This window comes from Sinohyriopsis cumingii, chromosome 6, assembly GCF_028554795.1.
Source record: "Sinohyriopsis cumingii isolate HCF-2022 chromosome 6, ASM2855479v2, whole genome shotgun sequence".
Lineage (NCBI taxonomy): Eukaryota > Metazoa > Mollusca > Bivalvia > Unionida > Unionidae > Sinohyriopsis > Sinohyriopsis cumingii.
This window is the reverse complement of record NC_142966.1, coordinates 158033984-158049054: the sequence shown is the minus strand read 5'-3', so window position 1 is coordinate 158049054 and position 15071 is coordinate 158033984. Positions and strand designations below refer to the sequence as shown.

Sequence of the window (15071 nt, the reverse complement as noted above, 5' to 3'; positions counted from 1 at the left end):
TGAGTTAGAATCACACATAATAATAAGGTGATCATACATCAAATTGGCTGACCATTTTACCACTGGAGGACATATTTCTGAGGACCATCTAGTATTAAAGATCCAAACACTTGATGTAAATAATCAGATCTTATTACTTTACAACATCACTTTGAAAACAATTTCTTTTTAAAAAAAATACTAAGTGTGTATTTAAATCTAACATTGAGGTCTATCAGGGTTTTAAAAAATGCCACTTATATACTCATATTTAAATTTAAGTGATGGCTGAGGAAATGCAAGTCACTTTTTCAAGATGATATTCCAGTTGGACAAGTGGCATTTTAAGAAGGTTCAGTATAATGCACAGTGTAGGAAGAGTTAAATGTGTGGAGGACAAAGTAAGTTTCAGGTCACTAGCCTTGCAGGATAAGTACAATGGATGGAGGACAAAGTAAAAGTTTCAGGTCACTAGCCATGCAGGATGAATACAATGGATGGAGGACAAAGTAAAAGTTTCAAGTCACTTGCCATGCAGGATGAGTACAATGGATGGAGGACAAAGTAAAAGTTTCAGGTCACTAGCCATGCAGGATGAATACAATGGATGGAGGACAAAGTAAAAGTTTCAAGTCACTTGCCATGCAGGATGAGTACAATGGATGGAGGACAAAGTAAAAGTTTCAAGAGGTTTGCCATGCAGGAGGAGTACAATGGATGGAGGACAAAACAAAAGTTTTAAGTCACTTGCCATGCAGGATGAGTACAATGGATGGAGGACAAAGTAAAAGTTTCAAGTCACTTGCCATGCAGGATGAATACAATGGATGGAGGACAAAGTAAAAGTTTCAAGTCACTTGCCATGCAGGATGAGTACAATGGATGGAGGACAAAGTAAAAGTTTCAAGTCACTTGCCATGCAGGATGAGTACAATGGATGGAGGACAAAGTAAAAGTTTCAAGTCACTTGCCATGCAGGATGAGTACAATGGATGGAGGACAAAGTAAAAGTTTCAAGTCACTTGCCATGCAGGATGAGTACAATGGATGGAGGACAAAGTAAAAGTTTCAAGAGGTTTGCCATGCAGGAGGAGTACAATGGATGGAGGACAAAACAAAAGTTTTAAGTCACTTGCCATGCAGGATGAGTACAATGGATGGAGGACAAAGTAAAAGTTTCAAGTCACTTGCCATGCAGGATGAATACAATGGATGGAGGACAAAGTAAAAGTTTCAAGTCACTTGCCATGCAGGATGAGTACAATGGATGGAGGACAAAGTAAAAGTTTCAAGAGGCTTGCCATGCAGGAGGAGTACAATGGATGGAGGACAAAGGAAACGTTTCAAGAGACTTGCCATAGAAGATGAGTAAAATGGATGGAGAACAAAGTAAAAGTTTTAAGTCACTTGCCATGCAGGAGGAGTAAAATGGATGGAGGACAAGTAAAAGTTTTAAGTCACTTGCCATGCAGGAGGAGTAAAATGGATGGAGGACAAAGTAAAAGTTTTAAGTCACTTGCCATGCAGGAGGAGTAAAATGGATGGAGGACAAAGTAAAAGTTTCAAGTCACTTGCCATGCAGGATGAGTATCGAACTGTTTTATCACTTAGATGTTGAGAAATGGTTTGCTGTTGCAAATCACTTACTATGATAGATAGGTATCAGTGTCTTGTACCAGTCTTGAGAGTTTGAATTCCTAAGGTTTATTTTTCAGGAGGAATGAGGGTGGAAATGATTGGGGCAACACAGGAACCATGTATCATTTGGCCAAGAAGAAAAAAAAGAAGAAACTTGTCCAGGTAGAAATTTCATCACTCATTTATGATATGTATCTCATCACAGGAATAGCAGATAAAACATCGCATTATGCCATAAATCAGAAATTATGTTTCAAACTTGGTATATCTCCAAAACATTGTTAACCCAGTTTGGCAATATAAATGTTTTGCATCACACATGAGCAAAATGAAAAAGACACAAGCCAAGCTTGTGAGAAGATTGAAAATTTACATATATGTGATGCTTAAGGCCCATAAACCTTTACTTTTTAAGAATAGTGCTGAATATTAAATTACTGTAATATGCAAGAATTTAATATGTTTTGCCCAGAAAACATGGGATTTCATGCATTACACACTTTGATTTAACCTTCATGAAAACATTAAAAGTTGATTGTTAAATTTTGTTTGTGCCAATTATAGTATGGCCATTCACAGTACTCCTTGAAGTGAACACGAAATTCTCATAAATGGAATTCAGCATTTTATAATTATAATTTAATTATTTTCATGGTCTAACTCATTTTAGAGTATCTACTTGTAACTCATATCATCTTGTTTTGTAAAATCACTTCATGTTATTTTTTCTCCACCCCATACATTTTAATTTCAGATCCTAATGGATAGGGACAATGAAAATCTTGGTCGTGCCACTCCGTCACGTTTACTTTTGAATCCCTCAAGGGCATCTCGTATGGACTATGACAGTAGAGAAGATGACATTCCTGACATGCAGATATCTGCCCGGGAACCACTTCAAAACCGTGACCCCTATCACCACAAAGATACATCCATAGATAATCGAGAAAAGACTCCATTTACAAAACAAGCCATGGCACTCCGTAAAATGGCACATACACCTATTGACAAGGTAATTATGTTTCTTGGTAATGCCTGGTTTATGTTAGTGGTAAAAAGAACTAAGGGATTTAAAAGAACTAGAACCTTGACCCTTAAATGCTGTAAAAGATACCAAACATATCAAGTTCCAAGTTATGTGTAAATGTATAAAGTCACATCTCAGTGTAATACCCATCCCAAACTGATAGAATTCATAGTTTTCTTTCTGCGCATTCACTCATCCTACTTTTCTTCTTCTTGTTTTGGGTGTAATGCTATTTTCAGTGCATGGTAGGCTATATATGGTGACCAGTATAACTGCTGGAGGAAGAACCTGGGAAAACCCTGGTAAGAAAAGCCAATCATTGGGAAGCTACTGGCAAGTTTTCTCACATGCCAACATTTGCAAAGCTTGAGACTCTAACCCACGTGGAAAGAGATGAGATGGCAGTGATTGGTAAAGATGAGCATTTAGACCACTCGGCCATCCAAGGCCCCTTCTATTTGTCTTGATTACCATTCTGGTATCTGTAAGCCTATTGACACCAATTAATATCACAGCTGCATCTTGGAATGAAAGTGACTCGAGGCATAGTTATGTTGATGTGACCTTCTTTCCCAGGCTCCAGATCTAAAACCTGTTCATCAGTTACACTGTGGGTGCATTTTGGGTCAAACATGTCAACACCAAACTAGATCAGTCTGACCTACTTTTTCAGAATTTATTCAGCATTATTTAAACAATTGTGTTCAAGTTTGATTTAAAAAATTATTCACATATATCTGGAGTTTTAATGTGTGCACCTCTTAGAATAAACAAGTGTTACATAAAAGCAAGGTCAATTTGAAGATTTATTTGCTTAAAATTTGTGTCCTGCTAACATAGGCTTTATAAAGGGAGGGAATTTTGTGTCCTGCTAACATGGGCTTTATAAAGGGAGGGAATTTTGTGTCCTGCAAACATGGGCTTTATAAAGGGAGGGAATTTTGTGAGCTCCTGCATACAACTCTGATTTGCTGTCTGTCCAGAGAAAATATTTTGCATAATTACAGTACATCAGGATGATGCTTGTGTCATTATTTCCTGTTAAACTTAAATATGAATACATACTTGTGTCAGTGGCCTGGGGTTAGATATCAGTGGTATCAAATATTACTGCCACCGCTAGGCTGTTCTTAGTATGTGGCTGCTGAAGAGAGAGAAAATGTGTATCAAAAAGGCTGTACAATGGCAAGGCCCCAAACTGGCTTTAGTTGATTGTTACAGGGAGGTGGCCATTACATTGAGTTGGACTGTGATAATAATTTTAATAACAAGAAATTTAACTGCATTCTTTCCTTCAGCAGACTTCACGTCTTCAGCCTATAACCAAACCTGTTGGAGGAGGTACACGTGTTGCTCCCTCCACATTCAACTATAATCCTGATCCAGTGTGGCCAATACCAAGTCATACCAAACAAGACCATGAACCCATGGCAGTGGGTGGCAGCAAGATGGTTGGCTCAGTATCAGGGACAGACCCTCGTTCTGGCTGGATGTCACGGCCACAATCTGTACATGGAGAAGAGATGGATACATTTCCACCAACTCCACGAGATCATGCTGAACTCAAGTCACATCGAAATGGGAAATGGTACCCATATGATGTAAACAGATAATTGTCAGTAGAAATGTCTTTGAAAAAACCATGTTAATGTTCCAATCAGCAACAGATTTATTGTGTTCATAGTAACTAGATAGATTCATAATGTAATATGAGTCAGGTGTAGAAAGTATATCAGAGAAAGAGTGGTTGATACAAAAAGTGAATGAAATTGTAGGTACACTTGCCTGTAGAAAAAACTGAGTTCAGCCTCAAGCCTAATTATGAAACAAAGGCAGAATAATTCAGAATTCTTCATCAAAAATGATTTTTTTAATAAAAAAAATTCAATAATATCTCAGGATTATTTATACCAAGTCAAAATGGCATTAATGAATTTTGTGTACAATTTGCAAATACCACTTTGTGTCCTAGTTGGAATTTAATGTGAACAAATTTTGGTTGTTGGCAGTGATGATGACAAATGTTTAACTAAGACCGTATTGTGGTCTCTGCACTCGGGCACCTGGATTGAGTTCATAGTTTGTGTGGCATGGCACACTGTAATTTAGAAAAATGAATAATAACGAAATACCTCCCTTGATATGGCTGTTACAATGAGAAGCTTTACAGACCTCAAGGCATATTTCATATCTGTATGTCAGGACTGAGTCAAAGAATAGGACCCAGTTTCAACAAATGTCTTGAAGGTTTCTTCCTCAGATTTTTTTACGGATTTTATTGCTTGGTTGGTAACAATGTTTTTTTCCCCCACGCAGTATTTACTGGGCATTGGGAATTAATATACTTTCATAAAAGCTTAAAGTTTTCTTAATGGAGGTTTCTTTTATCTCTGAAGAAATTGAGAGAATTACTTCTAATTTGTGGCATTATTCATTTCTAGTTTCAAGAATAAGGTTTCCATGTGCTAGATTTTATAACTAAAAAGTGATTTTTTGCATCTTTTCCACTTTCGCTGCCTCCGGCAAAATAAGCATGCCTAAAGTATTATAAGAAAAATAATGTACAATCTTAATTTTAGGAGAAATATGGAGACGTTTAATGAAACTGGGGCCTTACTACATCATCTTCATTGTGAGATTTAACAAAAAATATTTTTTTGATGTTAACTTTTAACTGATATTCAGCAGACTCAAAGGATCAAAATCAAAAATTTTGAGTTGTCCTCTGCTTTTTTGTTACGATCTTAGATCATTGATTGTAATTGAATAAAATCTCTTTGTTTGATGAAAAACTCTTAGAATATGAATGCATTTGGAAGCCATCAAGTTGTATTGTATTTGCCAGGTGCATCAATTAACAGAGGTAATTTTAACTGTGTTTCACTATCAGGCTAATCACTTGAATGGAAATTTCTAATTTGTACAGAGTTTTCATCATTCTTGTGGAAATATGGAAAGATAAATGAAGGGTACCGATTTTGTTATTGTTCAAATTACATTATATTGTTAAACGGATATTTCTTTCAAAATCTAGTATTTTTCAGCTCAATTTCTTTTAAATATTTCATTGATAATCAAAAATAAAGCTTAGCCAATGGAAGATTTGTGGAAAAGTACAATGAAAATATTAAGCATCCTTTTTTTCTATTTCTAACAAATTCCTTATTGACTTTATGGAAATACAGACAGTTTTCCTAAAATGCAGAGCCACAGTGGCTCAGTGGTTAGCATTCCAGACTTATGACCAAATGGGCGTGGGTTCAAATCCTACCATTGGATTGGTCTAGGTCAGCTACCATGATGTGTCCTTGAGCACTTCCCTCCAATAGCTTTGGTGCTTTGTTGCTGTGCAATAAAAACTCAACAAAACCAAATCTACAATGCAGACAAAGTGAAGATTTTTTGAAATCTCATTTTGGTCAGCCTGTAGAAATATGTTAGGGTTTTGACTTGAGTTTGTGTAAGGATGTTGATAAAATATATAATGATGTTGAAAACAGAAAGGAAAAGAAAATCACCATCAAAGATTGTTATCGTTCATCAGTAAGAAACAAGTCCATAATGAGTACATTCGATTCATTTGTTGCTTCAAATGCAATTACACCTTTAAAGAATTGTCCTATCAAACTGTTTCTTCCCGACAAATTGAGAAAATTGTAATGAATATTATAATCTTCTTTTTTTCAGACGGCGAGCAAAGACATTTTAGTATTTCTTTTGTTAAAATGAACCAAAGATGTATTTAACATATTATTTTGGAAGACCTGGATTTGTAATGTAGATGTTTTTACATAGTTTTATCAGATATTTTCAAAGAAGTATAATTTACCACCCAAAATTGGTTTTTCAATACAGTATAAATACCCCGTTTTGAAGGTTTAATATGCATGAAGAGAATTTTCATCTTAAAATGTTTTTTTGTGTGTAAAATAGCATAAGTCATCAGAGTTTATTCATATGCCATCTGTTTTGAAAACATGAGTGAATTTGCAGTGTTACCTTCACCCACCAACTACTTACCTGACTAGGGTGTCTATTCTCTGAGTTTTTTACTGCTTTGTTTCCTTCTTAATGTGATCATTTTTGCATGTGTAATGGAGTGACTGGTATTTATGAGTTCCATAAGTCACCACCCCATTTGCATAGTAGACTCCTAGTTAAACAGCCAGTCCCTTATCACACATGTACAAAATATGGATCTCCTACACAACAACGTTGTTAACAACTTATTATTTTTTATAAAAAAAACTCCAAGCATGCAAAGACATAAACATTTGTCTTATCTATGTTTCATTTATGCAAGTGTTTCTGTGTTTAGTTGATATCATGAAGAACTCAGATATTCTGCTACAACCTGGCCTTGTATTCTTGATAATTCTTTAGCATAAAACTCGGATTTATATTGGAGAAGTTTTCAAATTTAATATTAGCATGTTAAAATTCAATACAGTGTCCAATTGGATATGAAGTTGGGAGTTTTTGAGCTGGATTTTCTGCTTAATAAAGTTGGAATATGGGGCCTGCAGTGCTGATAAGAGATTAATTGCTCTTTATGTCCAATTTTAAGATGAGCTACTCATTTTAAGACTTACACTTGTTGATACTAGTGACACACTCTAGAATTCAGTATTACATTTTTTAAGAGGCGTTCATTTCTTTTGCAGGATTTGTTTTCTTCCTACCTCACTTGTTTCTTCTCTTTAGTTTTTGCCTGTAAAACAATTTTTCTTGTCACTGTTTTCACTGTTGTGGACATTTTAATCCCCAACAAACTGTAACAGCACCAAAAGGTCACATATGATGTAATGTTTAAAAATTCTAATTCGGGGAATTTTTTATCGATGAAGAAATCAAATATGCTTTGAGTGGGGAGCAAATCAGGAGCAAAGATTCAGTCTATTCTTTACGTTTTTGTGTTTTTAGTTATTTTATTTTTAAACAGAAGAAATCTCATTGCAGTTCTTATCTCTTTCCAGGAGCAAATAAATTAGAAGATAATGATATTATTACTCATCATACATGGTTTATAGTATTAGACAAAATCTTGGCAGTTAGTAGAAACAATGAAATTTTAATTCTTTGTATATAATTAACTGCTTTGTATGTATGTATGTGTGTATATATATATATATACACACACACATACATAGATAGAAATTTTCTGGACTTTTGTCAGAGATTCATTTCATAAGAGGCCATTGTTGTTGATCTTATATACACCTGCTCCCCACCCTACACCTGCCTTTTATCTTACGTCAAAAAGCTTATATATCTACATTTTGACTTTATTAAAAGCGATTTAATTGCTATTGCTCTGGAATAACTACAAATATGCTTAAAACCTGAAACCATTCTTTTTCGTTCTTGAAATGTGGCTAGAAATGCTAAACTGTATATTACCCAGATGTCCAATGGACAGATGATATTGCACTGCTGTGATAGGCTACAAGTATTAGGATTTGCTTGCCATTATAGACTTCTCCATTTTGACTGTGCTTTTGTATTAAGCCATAGCTATTAGCATACCTTGTATATTTGAAATGGAAATATTTCACAACTACTGTCCATCTCTGGAATGGTAAAAATGAGGCAGGCAACAATTTGCTTTGTACCATTTATCAAAGCACCAAGGCAATTTCATACTGTTAATATATATATATATATATATATATATATATATATATATATATATATATATAAAACTTGGTCGCAACATGAGAAAACATTCCTTAGATAATATTATTAGTTTCAACACTGTTGTGGATCTCCATATCACAAAATTATATAAACACTGAAGAACTTTGCAACTCCGTTTGCTGAGTAGGGTATGCAGGACGAATTCGCATTGTTCCCAACTGAGAGGCACAAAAAATGTGACAAAAAAAATAGTCTGATTACCAGTTTCCTTAACTGTATATAAGTAGATTTGTATGCTGACAAACCATAAGCCAGACTTTAGTGCATGTCACCACTACTGTGGTTTCCGAAATCCCTATTATGATTAACCATTCAGTCTCTAAAGAAAGTAGTCACAAATACAAAGACAATTCTAAGGCTTATATTGTTTCTATATCTGTTGTATAAACCTGCTGCAAGACATAATGAAGTCTTATTAAATGGTTTTAATACAATGCATTGGCTACTGCCCTGCCAATAAACAATTTTTCTGTGCAGTTGTAATATGTGATGACCTTACTCAAGGAGGTCTTGGTCTTTTTTCTTGTAATAAGTATTTGCCTTGTCTCAATAAGTTAGATCTGTTGACATTGTTATGATTCATGTTCTTCGATTCTTTATCAAAACCACTTATTAAAACTAACAACACAATGATGAAAGTACCATGGTCATAGATTTCTGCATCAGTTCACGTTAGTGTATGTATTACATTCTTTTGTTTATTGAGCTGATTTATTTCTCCTGTCATGGTTAATTTCAGTTTTGGCTTTTGACTCTAAATAAATGTATTTTGCAAGTCTAGTCATAGCTAAATTATTAATGTAATGAGAGACTAAGTGTAACCTTAATTAACAACAGACTATATGTGAACTGCAAATGAAAATTCAAGTGTTTATGATTGATTATCAGATAAATAAAAAAATGGACCGCTCCGGTGGCCTCGGATGCAATAGGTTGTGCGTTCGATCCCCAGCCGAGTCATACCAAAGACGTACAAAAATGGTACTAACAGATGCCTCCCATGGCGCTTAGCATTAAGAGGTTAGTGTTAGGACTGGTCGGCCTGGTGTCAGGATAATGTGACTGGGTGGGACATCATGCTACATGTCTGCGACATGATGCCCCAGTGCTAGACATCACTATAAGCTGTCACACTGCAGACATGATAGCGATATGACTGAAAAATTGTTAAAGCTATGTTAAAAATTTAGATCACACACACACACACACACACACACACAGATGAATAAATAACATTCTATCAAGAACCTTGAATAAATAATAAAATATATGTAATCATAAAAGATTGCCATTTTCAAAATATACAGAATCAAATAATATCAATTTTTTTCCAAAGGGATGTTTTATCAAATCATTATATATATATATACATATATATATATATATATATATATATATATATATATATATATATATATATATATATATATATATATGATTGTATGTGTACATGTATAGCTCCATCCTATTTGTTCATATATAATAAGTGCCCGACTAAACAATTTATACTGTACGATTGTTGAAAAGTTAGGGCCTACATAATGGGTTTGTGATCTGGTGCATAATGCAATGACAGATGTAGACTTAGGTCTAAGAGGTATGTAGGTGGGTGCTTGTCATATTTGAAAAAATACTGTACATTTCTAAAGTTATTCTAATTATTGTTTCAAAGTTCTGTCCATTCTTTAATTAAATCTTTCTTTGTTTAAATTTTTTTTAATACATTTATTAAAATGTACATTATGAGTTTTGTGTGTGTATGTGTGTATATATATATATATATATATATATATATATATATATATATATATATATATATATATATACTAAACTCTCCATTATCCAAAGTCTGGGGGAGTGGACTAAAAGAAACTTTGGATAATACCAAAGTTCAAACAACTGAAGGTCATAAAGACATAACTCCACAGAAATAAACATCAACATGTCCATGTGCATGAAATCAATCAACATCAAACAAATTATTGATCTGACAAGTCAGTGGATCACTTGGTCATTTATTTTGTTTGCCATATAATATTCACTTCTCTTCAACAGTTTTTCTCAGTTTTAAACAACATGATTAAAAAAGCTAGTAAGCACAATTTTTTTTGCACATTTTCTGTTGAAATTGTTTTTCATCGCATAATCATTAATTCTGCCATGTCCTAAGATCTCACTGGTATTTTTCTGCAATCCCAAGTATGAGCAGAGAATGAATGTTTCATATGTGTAAGTATTCTCTCAGTTGTGGCCACTTTGGACTGTTCACACTAAAATCATTGATATGTTGTCATATTCATATAATCACCTTGTGTTTCATGCAAGAATGGCATTGTAAAATAAATACAAAATAAAATGATGCTCTGTTTTGTTCATAAACTTGAAGTGAGGTATGATAGGGAGGTACATGTATACATGAGTGAATTAAATTGCTTGATATGGTTGTTTTTTATTTTCAGAATTAATCATATCTTTGTTTAAAATATTTGTACTAGTTCCTGATCTTTACTAAAGCTGATATGTACAGTTTTATTTAATACAAGCATATTACTCATTTACTCAGTCATGTGTATTAGTGTTTCATATAAATATATTGTTTCATATGTAAATATTTTTTAATGGATTTCATGATTTTGTGCAAAACTGTCCTTCTTTATCACAGATATTGGTGGCATTGTCACCAATAATAAATGTCATGTTTTGATTGATGCTGAACAAAACTCATTCCATTGGAATTTTTTTTATTTTATACAAAAAGTTTGTCATTAAAATGATTTCAGTCTGCCATTTTGTATCACAAATTACAGCAGCTTTTATTTATTTTTTGTACACTTGTACTAATTGTAAACACCAAAGGCCATCATATGGCAAAATAAAGATTTAAGCAAAGAGACTTTTTTGTATTCATTATCAGTAGCATGCATTCCAACATCTGTCCTATACTAGTAGTGCAGAATATGCCAACCTATCTGCCTGCTTGGTAGGAAGCATAACATAAATATTCCATAATGTAGATGGGTCTCACAGAATGATGACCATTTCAATAAATGGAACCGACTTGAAAGGAGTGAATGTACATCTGTTTCATGTGTAAATTAGGTCCATTCCTTCAATCCCTATAGTACAACTTCCACTCTATACATTTATTTCTACAGTTTGCTTTAACTTTATATTTATTTCTAAAATTATATTAAATGATAAAGGATTTAAAGTTGATCCATTTTGAATACCCAAATATACATCATAGTGATTTCTATATTTGAAGACTGTGTATGTAATATATATTGCCAAAACATTGAACTTTAAAAGAAAAACTTCGTCAAATGGTTTGAATTTCATATTGACATGATAACACTTGTACACATTTATTTATGTAAACAAAAAAACCAAGCCTTGAATACATAGAATGTTTAGTTAAAATGTGAAACCAGGAAATAACCAATGTTTAGGTTTGAAAGATTAAAATAATCCTTTTATTGTACACTGTTAAAAATTAACGGTCTCAACTGTGCTGCTGTTTTTTGAGAACTCTGAAGATGTAGAAATTAGGCAGATTTAGAGTTTTGATTGAACACATACTTAGGAACACAACGGTTAATTTCAGGCTTTTTTATTATAGGATGTGTATGTAAGTTACAGTAGACAAACAAGGGATAAGGCATAACCATAACAAATACTCTGAATACTAATTTATGAGCCAAAATTAACCCATATTTAAGCTTGTTCTTATGACTAAAATATCTTGTTGTGGGGGAGAATCCTAGTTGTCTCTGATCCTGAAAAACATTTTTTTTCAATCTGAGGTCCATCGTTGTAAGTATTAAAAGTTATCACTGACAGATTTCATATTTTGATTCAAGTCAGAAGTCCTAACAGAGGGAACTTTATTGTAACCCCTCAGGAAGCAAATGGATTTCTGGTGGTGCAGTCGGGAAGTGTGAACAACCTAGGAAAGGGGGAGGCCACCAAAAAGAAGCCTTGGTGATCAGGACCAAAGCAGACGACCATGTATAGAGCCAAATACAGCCGAATTTTATTTATATATTCTCACATAAAACTTTTTTTTTGGGGGGGGGCCAGAGTTCAGGTTTCATTGCTTTAATTCTTGCCTATAGCCAATTTCAAATCACATAAGAGTCAATTTAGCATGATTAACACACAAACACAGCCTGGCAACATCGTTGTGCATTCATTGTCTCCTTTTACTGCTGCCATATTTTGATTATAGACATCATACTTCTATGTTTCAAAGTAAGTATGTTCTGCTTTTCATGTTCATAAGGCTATGTACTAGTCAATCAATTTAATACAAAATTCTGCTTTTCATGTTCATAAGGCTATGTACTAGTCAATAAATTTAATACAAAGTTTGAAGTAAACGGGCATAGGTATGGTGCTGCAGTATCTTTTGTACCTTTAAACCACTGACTGGTACCCTGTCTCAAAAGCTAGAGCCAGCTCTGTGGAATTTTGTGCAGGAGGGATCCCTGTGGATCTTCTCAACTCTTTCCTGACACAGACTAATTTTTTGTTGTGAGGAAACTCATCCCTACATAGACAAAATCTTGAGATGGAATGAGCTCAGATTTCTCAACGTTTGTCAGAAGGCCCATTGTTGATCAACCAATCATCAAATACCTGGAGGATTTGGACACCTAGTGACCTTGAATGGGCTGTAACTACTTCCATGTTCCTGGTAAAAGATCTGGGTGTGGTGGCTAGGTTGAATGGCAGAGCGTGATATTGGAAATCCAGAGGTACTTCCTGTATGGATGTAAAATAGGGATGTGAAAGTACACATCCTGATGATCAATTGGGACCTGCCAGGTTTTATTCAAGTTATTGCATTCCTGATTGACTCTGTAGGACTTCCCAGCTTCCTTAGGAAGCAGGAAAGTCTGGGAATAGAATATCAGAGATTAGTCATTTAACACCCTCTCTAATGCACCCTTCCAAAGAAAGGAGTGAACCTCCTTTTAGTGCACCACGTTTAACTGGGGGAAGAAAATGGAGCACCTTACTAGAGGAGGGAGATCCCTAAACCGAAGCCAACAGAAAGGACCCAGTCAATGTTGATTATGCCAGACCAAGCCTCATAAAAGTGGTTTAGTCTGGTACCATGGATGAGGTACGTTCTGCAGGTTAGGGAGCAAGTCCCTAGAGCTGTTCACCTTTTCTTTGGAAAAGGAGGAATGGACCATGAACTTCCTCCCTGGGCTTTGGGGCACGCTCTTCTAAGGTTTATCTGCTGATGGGAAGCCTAAGATGTTGTTGTTTCATTGATTGTGGCTGTGCAGCTTTAAAGAATTTAGCTGATGGACCCTGAGGGCAGTCACAAAGATTTTGCATAGCTTATTGCGATAGGCAGCTACCAAGTATCACAACACAGATGGGGGGGGGGGGTTCAGAATCACTCACTGTTATCTCCATCAACACTTTCCCAGCTCCAATATTCTTATATACTTCATAACTTTAAAAATCATTGTCATCACAACTATCATCAACCACCATGCGAGTCAGACATTTTAGGTTTCCTAGGCAGCCCATATTTAAAACATGCTTTTGTAAAACTTCCTTGATGCAAGCTTCAAACTACAATAGAATGCATGTTCCAATCAAATATTTAAAAAAAACGGATGTCATGACCAGTGCTACATTACCTCTCCTGACATGACAAGCACTTTAAGGGTGAATGGTTAAATAAAAATTGTATACTGTACAAAGTATATTTTCATATGTATGACTTTAATCATTAAACTAATTTGAGTTTTCATACATCACTACTCTCCAAATGCACAATTTCATACAAATTTTGTATGATTTGTACAATTGCATGCCGGGGCCCCGAGTGGCCGAGTGGTCTAACGCGGTCTCCATTACGGATCACTGCCATCTCACCTCTATCTGCGTGGGTTCGAGTCTCAGATTAAGCCAATGTGGGTATGTGAGAAAGTTTGCCAGTAGCTTCTCGTGGGTCGGTGGTTCTTTCCGGGGTTTTCTCGGGTTCTTCCTCCACCATTAATACTGGCCGCCATATATAGCCTATCGTGTGCTGAAAAATGGTGTTAAACCCTATAACAACAACAACAATCACATGCCCTGGCAGCATCTCTTCATCAGATGACTCAGCTATGATGGAAAACCCTTTCCCAAATCTGACATGATTGAGTTCTCCCTTTGCTGGGGGACTCAATCATGTCAATGACAACAGGCCCCAGGGACATAAAGGGTGCCACTCCCCCCTTACAGGGGGACACAACTCACTTTCAGCCCACATCAAGCTGTGGGCCAGTAAGAGGGCTTTGTTTCCCTTTCATGGAAGCATGACTTACCCTCTGTCCTCTTGGATGAAAGAGGTGCTGCTGTTTCATGAATGGAGGCATGACTCTGTCCTAGTGGTAAGAAAAGGGAAGTGCTCCTCCCTAACAAGAGGGCATGACTCGGTCTCCAATTGTTTATAATTTCCCTTGGGAGGGGACCTGCTGACTTTAAGAATCTCCAAAGAATCTTGGGTAATCCTTCTTTGAGACCAAATTTGCAAAATACCATTATGTTAAAACTGCTAATATTAACAGGAAAAAAATCTAGGAAAAACCTGTCCAAAACTAATATTAAAAGGAACCCATGTTCAATAACCAAGCATGCGACGTGAATGTTAGAAGTGGCATGCAACCTGTTTACCATGTATAAAAATAGAACAATTCATGATGTAGGTAATGTGAATTAAATA

At 35.2% G+C, this 15071-nt stretch overlaps 1 protein-coding gene across 8 annotated transcripts in view; it reads left to right on the top strand.

Annotated features, from left to right (window-relative positions):
* The window catches only part of LOC149798369 (uncharacterized), a 153611-nt gene extending 142381 nt beyond the window's left edge, over positions 1–11230 (top strand). For 6 of the 8 annotated variants that reach the window (XM_089963513.1, XM_089963510.1, XM_089963512.1 and 3 more), the window contains 3 exons: positions 1695–1779; positions 2372–2629; positions 3943–11230. In XM_089963513.1, coding sequence (XP_089819639.1) covers positions 1695–1779; positions 2372–2629; positions 3943–4257 — 658 coding nt within the window. In that variant the 3' untranslated portion in view covers positions 4258–11230. The remainder of the gene's footprint in view (positions 1–1694; positions 1780–2371; positions 2630–3942) is intronic. The other 2 variants (XM_089963516.1, XM_089963509.1) reach the window with 1 other exon arrangement.
* The last annotated feature ends 3841 nt before the right edge of the window (positions 11231–15071 follow it).